The sequence below is a fragment of the Myotis lucifugus genome, unplaced genomic scaffold, assembly GCF_000147115.1.
Source record: "Myotis lucifugus unplaced genomic scaffold, Myoluc2.0 scaffold_426, whole genome shotgun sequence".
Classification (NCBI taxonomy): Eukaryota; Metazoa; Chordata; class Mammalia; order Chiroptera; family Vespertilionidae; genus Myotis; species Myotis lucifugus.
The window spans coordinates 523,789-540,750 of NW_005871474.1; the positions used below are offsets into that span (position 1 = coordinate 523,789).

The window sequence follows — 16,962 nt, forward strand, 5'->3', positions numbered from 1 at the left end:
GGCGGAGGTGGGGGAAGGGGAGTCGTTCCGTTTAACCCTGAGTTCCCCGAACCCACTCAATTTTGCTAAATTGGCAGTTCGGGAATTCCTCCTTTTACTTTCCTTCCTCTGGCTCACTCCCTTCCCTTATACCCAAGTGTGGTTCACAATGCAAATTGGAGGGAGCCTTCACCCTAACCTCTTCCTGCTCCCCACTCTTTTCATCCCTTTATGTTGCTTTCCATTGACCTCTGCAAATTTTGCAATGGGGGAGGGATTTTTTAAATTGCATTTGCACAAAGTTAGGTATCTGGGCAGGCAAGGGGGGAGGTAGGGAGGGAATGGGGAGCAGGCCCCGCCCCTACCGCCCTTTGCAAATAAAAATCTAGAAGGGGGGGAGGAGCAGGAAGTGGCGGTGCGAGGGTTGCTGCACAGCTAGCAGAGCCGAGGTCCGGACGGCAGCGCGTGCCCCGAGCTCTCCGCCTCCCCCCGCCCGCCAGCCGGAGCCCAGCCCGCGGCCCCAGCAGCAGCGCCGAGAGCAGCCCCAGCAGCAGCGCCATGTCGACGCCCGGGTGGGACGCCTACATCAGCAACCTCATGGCGGACGGGACCTGTCAGGACGCGGCCATCGTGGGCTATAAGGACACGCCCTCCATCTGGGCCGCCGTTCCCGGGAAAGCCTTCGCCAACATCACGGTACTGCGAGGCCTCCGCGGTCCGGGTACTGGCCGAGCTTGGACTCTGAGGGAGGGACTTGTGTGGCGGCGGGTGCGGTCTGGGAAGGGCTGCGAAAGGCCGCGACCCGGTCCTTGCCCTGGAAGCGGCGCGAATGGCGGCTGCACGTGAGGGTCCCTCGGCAGCCCCCTAAGTGCTACGCCCCAGGCGGTGTCTCCCATCCAGCCCGCCGCCCGCTTTCCGCGACGGGGCGTTACATCCGGGGCACAGGGCGGGGAGGGGTGAGCCGCCCGGTGCGGCGGCCCACTTCCGCCTCGTTCAGGGCGGGGCGGGCACGCGCTGCAGTTTCAACCGGGGATTGTGATTGAGAAGGGACTGTGGGACCCCCGGACCCCCGAGCTCCACTTCCGGTCGCCAACTCATGCCCCCTCCACCATTGTTCCCCCTTATGCGGGAGGGATCGTGGCCGGGGTTCCATGCTGGTCCTCTGTGGGCTCCCTGCCCCTCCCAACTTGGTTGGAAAAGGCTGGGCCGCCTCACGTCCCCAACTCCCCTCCCCAAGTCTGCGTGGTGGACTTCAGCATTCCTGTGAGACCAAATCCGGAAGTCCCCTCGCCCTCCCTTCCCGCCATCCTGCGGGGCCTGCAGCAGGGGAACTTTGTGAGAAGTTCTAAGGTAGTATAAAGAATGACCACTGCTGTCCCCACCACTGCCTCCCGGGTCCACACTGCCCGGAAGTGGGGAGGGGGAGCGGAAGTTCAAATTGGGGGGGAAGGGGATTTCCGGGCGGGAGGGGACCGGATGTGGGGATTTGGGGTGTAAGGGGGAGGGGTGGAAAGGTTCCTTGGGGTATCTATACCCGAGAGCTGGCGTGCTGGGTCCAGCCCAGGTCCCCTTTTAGAAGTTTTCCAACTTCCCCGGAAAGCCCCCAGGGATCTGCTTCCTCATCTTGGGGCATAGGTACCTGGACCTAAACTCTAGGTTACTTGGAGACCCAGGCGTCCGGGCCCCCAACAACTCCTTCAGAACCTTTGACCAAATAAGGACAAAGTTGCTTCTCCGGCTTTGCCCGCCCCCTCTCTTCCCCTATTAGCTTCTGCTTTTCCTGAAGGAGGGTTCTGAGCATCCAAAGGCTCCCCACTCCATTCCACTCCACTTTCCTCACTGGCTTTTGGCCCTTTATTTTCTGGGTTTGCTAAGTCTCCAGAGGAATATGCCATCTCTTCATGTTACCATTCTCTGGGTTTGAGGATCCTGATCTTTTTGTGGACTAACTTCCAGAAAGTCCTAAGAGCTCCTCAGCTTTCATAGATGAGTACAAAGCACTTAACACACACACATTTCCTCTCCTGAGAAGTGAGAAGCGGGTATGCCCTTGGAGAAGGTGGGAACCTTGGTGTACTAACTTGAGTGCTTGGTTCCCCTTCCAGCCAGCTGAAATTGCTGTCCTGGTTGGCAAAGACCGGGCAGGTCTGTTCGTGAATGGGCTGACACTCGGGGGCCAGAAATGTTCTGTGATCCGGGACACACTGCTGCAGGAAGGCGACTATAGCATGGATCTTCGTACCAAGAGCACTGGGGGAGCGCCCACCTTCAACATCGCTGTCACCATGACTGCCAGGAGTGAGTTTTCTGAGTCTTATCTTTCTGTAGTCTGTAGCTCCAATATCCCTAATGTACATCCTCCTATGAGTCTTTTGGGTTCTTCTGTGTGGTTCCCCAGTATGAAGGGATCAGAGCAGCCTTCTCCTCCCAGCCTGCTGGGTATTTAGGATATTGGATAGTCCCTCCAGTTCTTAGTTCCTCATCTTAAAATATAAAGAAATTGACTATATTACCTCTTCAGTTTCTTCCTACTTGAGCCTTTTCAGATGAGAAACTTTTTTGGGAGGAGGCCGACTGTTGATTGTAGTCAGCACTTAGGAGTTGTCTTTTGAACCCTTTTGTTAAAATTTGGAGTTGGCAGGCTCATCCATATCCATTTCTAGCCTGAACAGGAGTCAGGTCTATAAGCCTTTGACCCCTAAATTTTAGTGTTCTGCTTCCAGTCTTTTAGCTTGAACCCTCCCCCCCTCCTCCCGTCTTTTTTTTTTTTTTTTTTGAAAAGCCCTATTGTTTCAGGGTGACTGACAGCCTAGCCTGCCTGTGTGTGGGGGGGTGGGGTGGGGTTTGGGAGATGAGGTTGGGTTACAGCCCCCAGGGCTGGACAGCTGCTCAACAGCTGGCAGGGGGTAGCATTGTGACACCTGGGTCCTAGCCTCCTCTCTCTTTCCTCCAGCGCTAGTCCTGCTGATGGGCAAAGAAGGTACCCACGGTGGTGTGATCAACAAGAAATGTTTTGAAATGGCCAACCACCTGCGGCGTTCCCAGTACTGACTTCATCTTTCCCTTCCCCCTACCACTCCCCACTGCTTTGGCACTCTCCTTCCCATACACACACATATACCATTTTTATTTTTTGGGCCATTACCCTATACCCCTTATTGCTGCCAAAACCACATGGGCTGGGGGCCAGGCCTGGATGGAAGACACCTCCCCCTACCCATACCCCTCCCGTGTGTGGTTGGAAAAATTTTTTTTGTTTTGTTTTTTTTCTGAATAAAAAAGATTCTAACAAGGTGCTGTGTGGTTTTAGCCTGGGTGGAGGGCAGTCATTAGGACTTGCCTCCTTTATCCTTGTTTGGGGTTGGGAGCAGGAAGGGTTGAAGCACTACAAAGTGTAGGACTGAGCACCTGCCTCAGGCCTATCTGGCTGCCTGTTTCTAGCCCTAGGTACAAGTGCTAGTTGAATTAGTGAATAATGGAATAGAGCCATCCAGACCATAGAATGGGCCCCAGCCTGTGGGCAAGGCAGGGCCAGTTGAGTCATCCTGTGGGTGGGGCTCCCCCTCTCTGACTCACAAAATGCTGGGGCTATCCCCATGATTAGGTTAGTCTCTTCCAGAACTCCCTTGCCCCTTTATACCAAAAAAGGGGGCAATTTCCCAAGTGGGTAAGAGGTTCATTTGTGTGAGAATGATCTTCCCCTTCCTTAGTCAACAAAAACAATTTTATTAACCCAGTAATTGAAGACCCAGTCCCTTTGTACCAACCCCCTCAAACGGATGGGATTGGGTAAGGGAGAAACCCAGGGTAGAAATATCCCCTATTCTTCAACATAGAAGGCTAGAGAAATGCTGTGCAAAATAGGTCATCAGGGTGGGGGTGACAAGGGTTATTAGACTAGGATGGCAGCTGAGGAGGGCGAGGGAGGAGAGGGTACGGGATCTACTGAAGACTCAGGAAAAACAAGTGGGGCTGGGGCTAGGGAGCCAAAAGAGGTGGGCGTTGTAGGGCTAGAGCCCAGAAGTGGGGTCCGCTCTGAGGCAGGATGGTCCCTTGGTTCCCCTTCCTCATCACCATCTTGTCCCTGAGTTTCTTCCTCCTGCTCCTCATCCCCAGGACCTCGGTGGACAGGCTGCTTGCAAATGGGGCAGGTCTTCCGGGTCTGAGTGAGCCAGGGGTCCACACAGCGGCTGTGATAGGCTGCCGAGAGGAATGAGGTGAAACAACATGCCTGCTGGTAGAGTGGGACATGGGCACTGAAACTGAGGGCCTCACCATGTGCACAGGGGAGTACCCTCAGCTTGTCACCATCCACATACTCATCCAGGCAGATGGCACAGACATCGTACTGGTCTCCTGGGGTGGGAAAAAGGAGTCCTTTTATTGAGGCACTTTGGACCAGGGCCCATAAGCACTCACTCTGGGAGGCCTGTAGGTAGCTAAGCCTTGCAAGTTATTTTCCCTGGTTCTACAAAGCCAGTGGAATAGCTAAGACTGGGACTTGCAGGATAAAGCCAAAGTGTAGGAACTGAGGTTTAGAAGGGACAAAGAAATGCAGAGGTAAGAAGGGAAGTGGGTTTTATCTGGGGAGGGGTGAGGGTGGAGATAACCACAGTGGGAGGGGTGGAGATGAGGGTAGGGCTTCTACTATTGCCTTATTTGGGCAAGGAGACTCCTGGGCCGAAAAACCTAGCCCCTCCTCACCTGTTCTCAGAGTAAATCCTCCCCACTCCTTCCACTTATGTTCTCTTATAATCAAGGTTGGTCCTCATCTTTTCCCGCCAACTACTCCATTAGTCATCTTTACTTCTCATCTGCTCTGTTCCTATCCTGTCTTCATTGTATGTGTGGGTAAAAAGAGGAAAGGTGCCTGGCTGGTTGTGGCTCAGGTGAGTTGTCAACCCATGAACCAAGAGGTCACTGGTTGGATTTCTGTTCAGGACACATGCCCAGGTTGTGGGTTTGATCCCCAGTAGGGGGGTGCAGGAGGCAGCCAATCTGTTTCTCAAATCGATGTTTCTATCTCTATCCATCTCCCTCTCTAAAAGAGGAAAGGTGGCATTTCAGGCTGACATCTCTCTGCCATCTTTCTTTGCCCCTTATCTCCTGGGCTCAAACTCCTTCAGAACCATACACTATGGGGAAGGCCTTCCGCTCCCCTATCCCCCTCACCCTTCTGATAGTCATGTGTCGGAATCTGTTTAAGTTGCTCTTTCGTCAGTCGGTTCCGTTGGAGCCGTTTCCGGTGCTGGATACAACGAACTATCTGGGGAAAAGGAGTGGATGGATCAGATCAGCCTTAGGGAACAAAACTGGACAATCCAGTACAAAGCATCCCCATTACTAAACCCCAGAGTCAGTCTGGTTTTAAAGGCTTCAGCTCTTCCCATCATGCTCCCTGAGCTACTCACCATCACTGCTCCCATGGCCAAAACCAGCAGTCCCACAATCCCTGTGAAAGGGATGAGGTAATAACCCAATGGGAAAGTACTGTCCGGGACCAGAAGCACCCGAGCCCTGGGAAAAGGAAGATCAGTATCAGAGGGGCAGGAAAAGCAAAGTGACAAAGGAAGAGAAAAAGTAACTGACTCTGGATAAGGCCCATGGATGGAAAAGGGGTGGAAAGTCAAGAGACAGAAGGGCCTGAGGCTTGGGCTCCAGATTGGCATGAAAGTGCTAAAGAAAGAGTGGGAAAGAGGGACACATCCTACCCCTTCTCGTAGACAAAGAGGGCACGCAGGTACTCGGAGCTCCTCTCCCCAATAAACACAGACGGGATCCAGATCTGTTGCTGGATTTCCTCTGCAGGGATCAGGGCATTCATTACACTGAGGACTCAACCCTCTACTCAAATGCTTTGGTAATCCTAGCATTTGGTTCTTTTGTGCCATCCCACCCAAAGATTGACTTCTTTCCCCTAATTCTCTAGCCCAGTGGTCAGCCCGCACAAAATACCACGTGCGGGCGCGCACATACAGTGTGACTGAAACTTTCGTGGCCCATGCGCAGAAGTCGGTATTTTGTGGAAGAGCCACACTCAAGGGGCCAAAGAGCAGCGTGTAGCTCGCGAGCCGCAGTTTGCCGACCACTGCTCTAGCCCATCCACCATCTCTTAAGTCTGAGCTCTACTGAAAACCCAGCCCTTCAGGTCTAACCTTACCACTATTCCACACCATGTTCAGAAGTTCATTGGAATTCACATTGTGTACCACGGCTGCACCGTACCCAGCCTTCTGAGCATTCAGGACCTACAGAGACAAGACAGGATAAGGAGCCATTATGGGTCTTATCTCCCTTCATCCCTGGTGCATTTTTTTACCCTCAGATTCCCAGCTCCCACTCCATATTCAGCAACCTTGAGGTCAAAGTTGCAGTCGAATCTTCGAAGCAGTGCAATAAAGACTGACCCGTTGACCGGGGCTGGGGGTGGTGGGGCAATGGGGCTGCAGGCATTGGCTGGGTGAGCCTCCACAAGAAAGCCCTGGAGAAGAGAAGTAAACAGTTGGATTTCACCTCCCTAGGTTCTGCTCTCCATAGGGCCCACCAAGCACACTGGCCCCACATACATGTTCTCTATCTACTTCCTTCTCATTCCTGGGGTCTGAGCATTCCACCTAAGTCAGAAATCTACCTCTTCTCAGCTTCCTCAATATGAAAATATATCAAACAACATCCTTTTACCAGACCATCCCTTTATCCCTCTCCATGTCCCAGATGAGCTAACTTATACCCCATACTCCAATTCTCTAATTCAAATTCTGCATTCCAGTTTCCCACTGATTGTACATCAACTCTCCACTTATCCATGTCATTTTCTCTCAAGTTCCATTTCACACTCCCCTCTCCAGTACATACTCATACAGAACATACTCCTGTTAAAAAGAAGCGGCAACACACACAAAATATAAATAAAAAAGAAGCAACAAGGCCCTGACCTGTGTGGCTCAATTGGTTGGAGTGTCATCCCATACACAAAAAAGGTCACAGGTTCCATTCCCAGTCAGGGCACATACTAGGTTTCAGGCTCAATCCCTGGTGTGTATGGGAGGGCAGTGACTGATGTTTCTCTCCCTTCCTCTCTCTAACATCAATTTAAAAAATGGAGTCACTTGTGCTAAGCCCCATGTCACCAAACTGAGACTACCGAACTTAATTACAGTTTCAGCCTCTCCCAGGAATGGAATCTTAAGCCATTCTGGAATTACCTGGTCAGCACTAGTGAAGTAATCTGCCTGATAGACCCCCTGCCATTCCCGAAAGGTGACCTTGCCAAAAACAACCAGCTCTTTGCTAATGTAACTCCCTTGTCCTGCTCCCTTCTGCCTTAAAAGTCTTTCAATATGTACAATTCTTTGGAGTTACTTTCTATTTGCTACATGGGTTATTGCCCAATTCATAAATCATTGGATAAAGTCAGGAAGGTCTTTAAAATTTACTCGGTAGAATTCTGTGTGTTTTTTAGAATGTGTTTTTATTGATTTTAGAGAGAGAGAAAGGGAGAGGGAGAGACAGAAATATCAATGAGAAACATTGATTGGCTGCCTCCCGCACAGCCTTGACCGGGGATGGAGCCCACAACCGGCAGGTGCTCTGACCTGGAATGGAACCTGTGATCTCTCTGCATGGGTCAAGGCTCAACCACTGAGCCACATCTGCCAGGCTAGAATTTTGTTTTTTAACACCTCTCTTTAATTTTCCAATTACCCATCTTACAAACAATTACACTGATATCTATGGCCCAATTTTTGCTGTGTGGGCATCTTTGTGATTAAGTACTATAAAATTTCTTTATCTAATTTAATCCTCACAATAGCCCTGAGATAACATCTATTATTATCCCATGCTAAAGTAAAACTAAGGCTCAGAGAGATAATCAACTTGTCCATGATCATATAAACCAATAACTGACCCCAGAGATTCTACTGTAAACACCACTTCTCCCTGCCTTTTATCTTGATCCACTTTCAGTCTCCCTCACAGGGTTCAGATTTCTTAGAGTAGGCTTGGTCTTCTCCCTCTAGATTCTGGATTCCACGCTAGATGTGCTAATGCACTTTCTCACTCAACTCTTCCTACCTCTAGCTTCATCCAAGGGTATGTATGGCTCCTCAATCCCTACCCAGGATGGGAGGTTTAAGGAAACAGAAAAGGGGAAAGAAAATTACCTGAAGTCCCTCCTGGCTCAAGGCAGAACCAAAGAGAGCTGGGAGGTCTGCAAAGTCCATGCTGGTATTGTGGTCCGAGGTCTGCGGACAAAAGATTGCATGTTCCCCTTCAGCCTGCAATCTCTCCCTCAAGCGCCCTTCCCCCAACTACCCCTTTGACTCACCGCTCGAATGAGACCCCGGATGGGGGCCGCTCCCCACAGCACAGTGGCCACAACTACAGGAAGCGAGAAGACCGCAGAGTGCATGGCAGCGGGAAGGGAGAAGCTGAGGCCGCGGCGTCCTGGTAGCAGGAGCAGAAGCGGAGTTCTGCGCCCTCTCCGCCACTCCAGGATCCCAGGGGTCCAACCACCCCCAGGTTCCACTTCCCAGCTACATGGAGATACGGGGAAGGAACCCCGGCTCGGGGAATGAGATATCCAAACCGTTTAGTGGACCTAGGAGCGAGACACTAAATGTAGCCTTTCCTAGTATGGGGCTAAAACGGGGAAAGGAGAGGGAGGTAAACACCGGTGACAGAAAAACTTCTGGGAGGGTGGGGGCGCTCAAAGAGGTGGGACTTCCGGCCAGGTGGGCCGTCTTCCTAGGTCCTGGAAAAGGGTTTCCGGTAAAGAAAGTCAGGCCGCTTCCAGCATTGGACGCTCAAGATGAAGGACTTCCGGTCCTAAAAGGCCGGTTAAAAGAAAGGTTAGAGGTGGAGGGAGTGTCTATGGAGATGAAGGAAGCACTGAAGTTCCAGAAGACGACCCAGTCGTTCCCCCTTTACAGCCCGAATCCTGGAGCTGACCAGTTTACAAACCTCTCCTCCCTGTGGCCGCTGCCGCTGTCGCGGTACCTTCAGGTCTCGCGAGAGGCCTCATCACAGTTCCCTCCCACCTGCTGAAACTTGCTGTATCTATCGCGAGATACCGCCTAACTCTGGCTAGCCTAGTTTACCCGATCTCGCGAGATCTTCAACACCCTCTCTATTTTCCCGCGATTCCAACTTGGTGAAAATTGCGCCTATGCTCTGACTTCCGAAATCAGCCACACCCCTTCGCAGTACATCTTTGAGCTCCTCCTTAAGCTCCGCCTTACTCCCGGCCACCTTTGCGCTGCGCGCCTGCGCCATCATCCCCGTGGTTCTGGACCCCGAGCCGCCGGCCTGTGCGCGCGCGCCCTCGCCCCTGTTGCGCGTGGTGTCACCTTGGGCGCGAGCGGGGCCGCGCGTGCACGGGACCGGGTGTCCAGGGCCATCGAGTAGCGATGGCGGCGACGGCGAGTCCCGGGGCCGGCGGGATGGACGGGAAACCCCGTACGTCCCCTAAGTCGGTCAAGTTCCTGTTTGGGGGCCTGGCTGGGTAAGCGCAGGCCCTAGGGTTGGTAAAGAGGAGGAAGGGACGGGTGCAAGTAACCGGGCCCAGTTCATCTTGGGGTCTGTTGCAGTGTACTGAGCCGGCACGGGGTCAGCGCCGTCCTCAGTGTTCTTCGAGGTCCTTGATGGGATACCAGGATATTTTTACCCATTGCAGGGCCCTTACTAGGCTGCATTCGGGGTCATTGCACGGCTCCCGCTGGGCGGCCACCTGAATTTCTCAACCCATTGCTTGGCTCTGCCGGGTTTATGGAGTTCCAGGTCATTGCATGGCTCCTGCCGGTCCTGAATGGGTCGGACTGCATGCAGTCCCAAGTCACTGCTTGACCCCCTTGGAGTTGCATGGAGCACTTTTCATTGCATGCTAGATCATTGAACTGTTTAGACCCGTTGCTCCTGATACACGCATAGACTTATACTCATGTCCAACGACCTCCTGAACATTTAGTCAATCGTATGGCAGGCCCTGCCCCTTGTGACTTGTTGCCAGGCACCAGTAGGCACTGGTAGATCTGGGACACTTTGACTCTACCTCTGTCTTCCCCCAGGATGGGAGCTACCGTTTTTGTACAACCCCTGGACCTGGTGAAGAACCGGATGCAGCTGAGTGGGGAAGGAGCCAAAACGCGAGAGTACAAAACCAGCTTCCATGCCCTTACCAGTATCCTTAAGGCAGAAGGGCTGCGGGGCATTTACACCGGGTATTGAGGCCACAGGATGGGGATTAGGGTGCGGGTTGGCAGCTCCAGACCTTGGCCTAATAGACTGACCCCTTCACTCCCCAGGCTGTCAGCTGGCCTACTGCGCCAGGCCACTTACACCACCACTCGCCTTGGCATCTATACGGTGCTGTTTGAACGCCTGACTGGGGCTGATGGCACACCTCCTGGCTTTCTGCTGAAGGCCCTGATTGGCATGACTGCAGGTGCAACTGGTGCCTTTGTGGGAACACCAGCTGAGGTGGCTCTTATTCGCATGACCGCCGATGGCCGGTGAGTTCCAGGTCTGAGCCCGCCTCCAGCTCCATTCCTTGGAATCTAGAATTAAGGACTAACTTCTTATCTTCGATCTAAAGCAGAGCATTCACCTGTTCTGGACACCCTTTTTTTGTTCCTGTGGGACAGGATGGTCTGTCCTGAACTTGGCCTCTCCCTGCCTTCCCACCAGGCTTCCAGCTGACCAACGCCGTGGCTACAAAAATGTGTTTAATGCCCTGGTTCGAATCGCTCGGGAGGAGGGGGTCCCCACACTATGGAGGGTGAGTGATGGGGCTGGAGACCTGAGGGGTGGGGTCAGGTCCCAGGCATTTCTGAATCCTCTTCCACTCCCCACCCAGGGCTGCATCCCTACCATGGCTCGGGCGGTCGTCGTCAATGCTGCCCAGCTCGCCTCTTACTCCCAATCCAAGCAGTTCTTACTGGACTCAGGTGAGATCTAGAGCTGGGCCCTTAGCTCCCAGCCTGGCCTGAGCCGGGCTCTAGCTGACTGCCACTCCCTGCTCCACCTCCCCCAGGTTACTTCTCTGACAACATCTTGTGCCACTTCTGTGCTAGCATGATCAGTGGCCTGGTCACTACTGCTGCCTCCATGCCCGTGGACATTGTCAAGACCCGGTGAGTCTGCAGACCTGGGCCTGGAGAAGGAAGGGAGGGCCCCCGTTATGTCTCTCATGCCCCTACCTCCTCTCCTTCAGGATCCAGAACATGCGAATGATTGACGGGAAGCCGGAATACAAAAACGGCCTGGTGAGGAAACAGGGCTGGGGGCTTGGGCTGGAGGATTGGATGTCCTGGGAAAACAGTGAGGGTCACTGGGTATGAGGGCCAGGGCCCCAGAGGCCAGGTCCTAGCCCCAGTGTCCTGCCCACCTGCCTGTCTAGGATGTGCTGGCGAAGGTCGTTCGCTACGAGGGCTTCTTCAGCCTGTGGAAGGGCTTTACACCGTACTATGCCCGCTTGGGCCCCCACACCGTCCTCACCTTCATCTTCTTGGAGCAGATGAACAAGGCCTACAAGCGTCTTTTCCTCAGTGGCTGAGGCAGGCGAGGGGCCTGGAGCCAGTGTGCTGGGCTCCCACTCGCCTGCTGCTCCTACAGTCAGTGTGCCCCTGGGGGGCCTGGACTGCTGCCCTGGGCCCCTCTATTTATTTTCCCTCCACAGTGTGGTTCCTTCCTCTGCGGTAAAGGAGTTTGGTCTGCCCTCCCCCTGCTCCAGCTCACCCTGCTTGTCCTGATCCTCATGTCCTCTCTGTCCCTGGCTGTGCCTTGGGGGAAGCTGAGAAACTCCCTGAGAATGTCCAGCCTCCTCTTGGGTGTTAGTTTCAGGTCACCTAGGACAGCAGATGATCCCCCTTCTCAGTAGGGAAACCAAGGCAGAGCTGAGGGACTAGAGAGAGCGGGAGCTGTCAGGATGGTCAGAGGGTCTGCAGTGAGAGGACATAATCAATAAATTGGATTTCCTCCACTTCCCTGAGGACATTGTAATTGGATTGATAACACTACCCCCAAATTTGAAGAGTTGTGAGGGCTGGAGGAGGGGGGAGACTGGACAAAGAAGTGATGCCCCTGGAGAACACCAACTGGAATTTTTAAGAAAAACGATTAAAGAAAAAGCACCTGCTGGTTTTATGAAAGTGCGATGTAAATCGGTCTCACTGTGGCAGCTGACTGGGTGAGGAGAACCAAAACCCAAGCACTGAGTCTTGCTTCCCAGCCACTTGGCCAAGAATGCGACAGATGCACAAGTCAGCACAAGTCAGCTCATGTAATCCCCGGGAAAGCCTCGGGTCTGGTGACTGCTTCTGTGGCCCAAAGAGGGAGGGAATAAAGAGTATGAGAAGAGAAGGCTGACTTGTGTGTTGGGGGGAGGGCGGGGGGAGGGGGAGTGAGCACAGGAGCCAGACTCCCAAAGCCTGGAGTTTGAGGAACCCGAGACTTGATCTGGGCACTAGGCTGGGGAGAGTGACTGCCTTGTCTGCGTGACTCCCAGACCCTGGCCTCTAGGAGCCCCCAAACCTCTTGGGGCATAAAAGGGTATGAGAAGGTCAGCTGGAAGGAGGGTTGGGCAGTATGAGGTCTGAAGGCTTGTGAGCCAGGCCAGGGGACAGGCAGGCAGCAGGTGGGAGCTGTCCTCTTGGCAGAGCCTCTTGATAGAAGTGGAGCTCAGCAGCCTGGCATCATGCTGGGCCCTCCCACCTCTGCCTGTCTTTACCTGCTCCATGTACATGCTGGCCTGCGCCTTGTGGCCACTTTGAGACACTTGGGGTCTGAGTCTTATACTTAAGGAATTCCAAGTCCAGAGGGGAAGATGGCACAGGAGCAGTTTGGGTTGCTGGGAGTGTAGCAATAGGCTGGTCTGGGTAACACCCGGCTTTGCTTGGGGGAGGAGAGACCTGTGCACTGTAGCAGACTGGCTGGGGAAGGGGGGCGGGGCAGTTGTGGCTGACATGACAGCAAAGGCTTAGAGGGGAAAGGCCGGGGAGCAGGTGCAATAGCCGGGACACAGGTGGTGAAGTGTTTGTGAGATGGAGCTGAAGTGTTCAATGGATCAGTGCACAGAAGTCCTTGATTGTCACGCTCAGGAGTTTGTCCTCTGCCCAGGGAAGAGTTCAGAGCAGGAGAAATTCAGTTGGGTTTTCGAGTTAGGAAGATTCTTCCAGCACCATCTGGAAGAGGGGGTCTTCTCATTCTCTGGGCCCCAAGCCTAGGTTTGTGCTGGAGGCAAGGTAGGACAGGGCCCCATCAAATGTGGTGAGAACGGGAGGATGTGGCACAAGGTGAGACAAGTGGGTTCCATTAGCATGCGTCCTAGCTTGAGAGTAGGAAACGGACTACTCGGTAAAACCCACACCTCTCCTCTGTCCCACTCACCTGAACAGCGCAGGAAAGCTGCATTCCTGAGGCTGCAGGTGAGAGCAAGCACCCACCTTCACTCCTAGTGCTGCGGGCCACAGGCAGGCCTCAGCGGTGTTACTAACCTCCAGGGAAACGTATGGTTCTTGATCTGGAACTGGTGCTTGGGGTGGCCTGGAGGGTGGTCGCTCCTGGAGCAGACAAGTAGGCACCCCAAGCAGGAGAAGTGCAATGTAAGGCTAGATCTTTTTGGGTGAGTAGTGCAACTAGAGTGGGGGTAGCTGGAGCCTTGGGAATGCCAAGGACAGGTGTCCCAGCCACTCTTCCTCTCCAAAAGAACTTAATTTTTCTTTTTGAAATTATTTTTTATTATACAAATAATATGGTGATAGAAAACTAGAAAATGCCAAGCAGAGGAAAGGAAAACCATATTTATACCACCCCAAGACAATCAGGGTTCACATCTTGATAAATCTCTAAATTTTCAATACAGATAAATGTGAGGGCCACTATTCTATTTTTTTTTAAATATATTTTTATTGATTTTTTTTTTTTTTTTTTTTTAGAGAGGAAGGGAGAGGAATAGAGAGGTAGAAACATCAATCACTGATTGGCTGCCTCCTCCATGCCCCACACTGGGAATTGAGCCCACAACCCAGGCATGTGCCCTGACCAGGAATTGAACCATGACCTCTTGGTTTATAGGACGATGCTCAATCGCTGAGCCACACCAGCCAGGTTCTATTCTGGTTTTTATTTGCTTTTATCTAAAACTTCCCCAAAGTAGTAATAACCTCGTGGTCTGACACCCCCACCTACATCCAGTGTTTTTTTCTATGAACCACCCACTCCATCTCACTTCCTCTCCTGGCTTACTGGTTTTGAGGTTATGCTCCTGTGGTATGAAGGGAAGGCTTCTGATAAGAAAGTAATTAAGACCTCCCCCTGACCCTGTGATTTCACTAGCCCCCACCCCCACTAGATCCCAATAAGAAAGCCATGAGAGCCTCTCAGAGTCCCCACATCACCCAATCTCAGAGGCTGTGGCCAGAGTACCTAATGCCCACTGTACCCAGCAGGTCCTGACCACGACCCAGACTCAGGGCTGAGGGCCGCCGTCCTGCCACCAGAGGCCCCACACGGCCATTAGGCCGGATCCACAGGAAGAGGCTGGAGCGGAAAGTTGGGAGTGATCCTTGGAGGAAAAGCAGCCAGGCCCGGGGCACAGCCACTTGCCTTCCCCTCTGCAGCTCCAGATGTGTGGTGTGCTTGGCTGTGGTCAGGGCAAGAGGCTGGCCAAAGTCCAGGGCCTGCGCTTTCATGTGCCGGACCCAGATCAGCAGCAGGATGAGGACCACAGAAGCAAACAGGAGCCAGAGGAGACCCAAGATGTAGAAGCCCAGGGGGAGGAGACAGCAAAAGTCGGGGCTGAGAAAAGGGTCATTTCTGGAGCTATCCACATTCCCTTGAGCCAGTCCTCGGACCTTTTCGGGGTCGAAAAAGTCAGAGATGATTGTTGTGGATTTTAAGAGAGAGAGGGAGGTGGGTTCTGTGGTCAGTTCTGAAGTGGTCTGGAGTGTGCTGGGTTCTGAGGTTATGGGTTCTGAGGTGGTTGGAGTTGTGGTTTCTGGGGTGCTCAGGGTCATGGTCTCTGGGGTGGTAAGGGATATAGTGGGCTCTGGGGTGGTAGGGACTGTGGTGGGCTCTGGGGTGGTCGGGGCTGTGGTGGGCGCTGGGGTGGTCGGGGCTGTGGTGGGCTCTGGGGTGGTCGGGGCTGTGGTGGGCGCTGGGGTGGTCGGGGCTGTGGTGGGCTCTGGGGTGGTAGGGACTGTGGTGGGCTCTGGGGTGGTAGGGACTGTGGTGGGCTCTGGGGTGGTCGTGGCTGTGGTGGGCTCTGGGGTGGTCGGGACTGTGGTGGGCTCTGGGGTGGTCGGGACTGTGGTGGGCTCTGGGGTGGTCGGGACTGTGGTGGGCTCTGGGGTGGTTGAGGTTTTGGTGGTTTCAGTCGTGGGTTTTGGAGTGCGGGAGAATGTAATGGATTCTAACGTGGTTGGAAATGTGGTCTGTTTCTTAGTGGACTCACGAGTTGGAGGCAAGTAGGGCATTTGGCTTTCTGGAGAAGCAGTAGATTCTGAGTAGCGTAGGCCCCAGTGAGTTGTATGGGCGTTGGTGTTGGTGATCACAGCCCTCGTGGTAGGCACCTTCTCACTCGTAGTGCCCTCGTCATATACATCATAGTCTAGGCCATCCACACTTTTGAGAGGGCCACAGTTCTTCCCTACGTAGTCAGAGACGGGTGTTGCCATATTGACACATCGCACGCTCTTCACATTGGGGGTCATGGCCTTGTTTTCCTCACCCTCCTTCCATAAGTAGACACTGTCAGCATTGTCTCGCAGCCAGCGGCTGAAATAACGGATGCTGCAGTCACAGAACCAGGGGTTATTGTGGAGAAAAGCGAAAGGCAGAAGGCGCTCTCCAAAGAAGCCCTCTGGTATTGTACGTAGCCAGTTTCCTTGGAGGTAGAGGGTGTCAAGCTCCTCCAGCCCATCCAGGAGCTCAAGGGGCAGCTCCGTCAACCGGTTTTCAGCCAGATTGAGCTTCTTCAGCTGGGGTGTGGGCGCCAGGAGCCGGGGTGGCAGACTCTTCAGCCTGTTGGAACGCAGGGAGAGCTCTTGGAGGTGGCTGAGGCCATCCAGGGCACCAGGAGACAATGAGGTCAGCTCGTTGAAGGAGACATCCAGCGTAGTGAGAGCTGGCAGTGTCTGTCCTAGCGAGGGCAGTCTTTTCAGCTGATTGTGGAGTATTTCCAGGGTCTCCAGCAGTGGTAGTTTCACATCGGCCTGCAGTTCGGTCAGTTGGCTGTCACCCAGATGCAGCTGCGTGAGCCTAGTCAGAGGCTCCAGGGACGCCATGGAGAAGGTGCGCAGGGGGTTCTTGCCCAGGCGGAGGATGGTGGTGTCTGCCGGCAAATCCGGAGGCATCGCCTTCAGACCCTGATTGTCACAGTTCACTTCCACCTGGCTGGCCACTCTGGAGACCTCACAGGCGGGAAAGGGATGTGAAAGGCTCAGCAGCAGGAGCAGCAAGAGGAGGAGAGGCATGAGGACCTGTGGGCGAGGGGAGTTTGAGCGGGGACCTCACTGACCCCAACATTATTCCCCAGGCCCTAGCCCTCGCTGAAGCCTCCGGGATCCTTTCCAGAAACTTGGCTCCCACACCTCCCAACCTCCACTCCCCTCTCCTGCCCTTGTCCCCCAAAGCCTTAACTGCTAGCTGCAGGTCCTTGGCTCTCATCTCTCTCTCAGACCCTCTCCCCTCCTCTCCCAGCCCTAACCCCAGCTTACGGGCAGGCAGAAGGACAGGCAGAAAAACCTCCAAAGGCACAGAGCTTCTTCCAGGGTGTGACTCGGTCCTTCTTTCTTCCAGCTCTAGGGAGGGCCTGGTCAGGGGCAGGAAGGGAATGGGGATGGGAGGAAGTGCCAACCTGATAGGGACTCCTGTGATCCAGTGAACAGTCTCCCTCCCGGACACAGGCCCTTATCACCCTCTTCCACAGCCTTCCCCCAAGCCCTCCATTTGGCTCTACTCTTTCCCACTTCCTTCTACAGCAGG

General features: G+C 53.8%; 4 protein-coding genes across 7 annotated transcripts in view; 2 read left to right on the forward strand and 2 right to left on the reverse strand.

Annotated features, from left to right (window-relative positions):
* On the forward strand, positions 1 to 3,271 carry PFN1 (profilin 1). The gene is made up of 3 exons (XM_006102757.2): positions 1 to 675; positions 2,085 to 2,277; positions 2,933 to 3,271. The coding sequence occupies exons 1-3, from the start codon at positions 538 to 540 to the stop codon at positions 3,028 to 3,030; spliced, it is 429 nt and encodes a 142-aa protein (XP_006102819.1). The 5' UTR covers positions 1 to 537; the 3' UTR covers positions 3,031 to 3,271.
* A 414-nt stretch (positions 3,272 to 3,685) lies between these two features.
* Positions 3,686 to 9,096, reverse strand: RNF167 (ring finger protein 167). Of its 4 annotated transcripts, XM_006102758.3 has the most exons (10): positions 8,944 to 9,095; positions 8,309 to 8,808; positions 8,145 to 8,225; positions 6,335 to 6,460; positions 6,140 to 6,227; positions 5,691 to 5,781; positions 5,391 to 5,496; positions 5,152 to 5,245; positions 4,255 to 4,335; positions 3,686 to 4,179 (listed from the first exon to the last, which is right to left on the reverse strand). In XM_006102758.3, the coding sequence occupies exons 2-10, from the start codon at positions 8,390 to 8,392 to the stop codon at positions 3,872 to 3,874; spliced, it is 1,059 nt and encodes a 352-aa protein (XP_006102820.1). In that variant the 5' UTR covers positions 8,393 to 8,808; positions 8,944 to 9,095; the 3' UTR covers positions 3,686 to 3,871. The 4 variants fall into 4 exon arrangements, with proteins under 4 accessions (XP_006102820.1, XP_023599858.1, XP_023599857.1 ...); XM_023744090.1 differs by lacking the exon at positions 4,255 to 4,335 and having other exon boundaries at positions 8,944 to 9,096; XM_023744089.1 differs by lacking the exon at positions 8,944 to 9,095 and having other exon boundaries at positions 8,309 to 8,924.
* A 145-nt stretch (positions 9,097 to 9,241) lies between these two features.
* SLC25A11 (solute carrier family 25 member 11) lies at positions 9,242 to 12,339 on the forward strand. The gene is made up of 8 exons (XM_006102759.3): positions 9,242 to 9,484; positions 10,047 to 10,199; positions 10,284 to 10,490; positions 10,666 to 10,756; positions 10,835 to 10,925; positions 11,012 to 11,111; positions 11,192 to 11,243; positions 11,378 to 12,339. The coding sequence occupies exons 1-8, from the start codon at positions 9,390 to 9,392 to the stop codon at positions 11,531 to 11,533; spliced, it is 945 nt and encodes a 314-aa protein (XP_006102821.1). The 5' UTR covers positions 9,242 to 9,389; the 3' UTR covers positions 11,534 to 12,339.
* A 1,680-nt stretch (positions 12,340 to 14,019) lies between these two features.
* The window catches only part of GP1BA (glycoprotein Ib platelet alpha subunit), an 18,906-nt gene continuing 15,963 nt past the window's right edge, over positions 14,020 to 16,962 (reverse strand). The window contains exon 2 of the mRNA XM_023744086.1: positions 14,020 to 16,789. Within this exon, the coding sequence (XP_023599854.1) occupies positions 14,382 to 16,451 (2,070 nt within the window). The 5' untranslated portion in view covers positions 16,452 to 16,789 and the 3' untranslated portion in view covers positions 14,020 to 14,381. The remainder of the gene's footprint in view (positions 16,790 to 16,962) is intronic.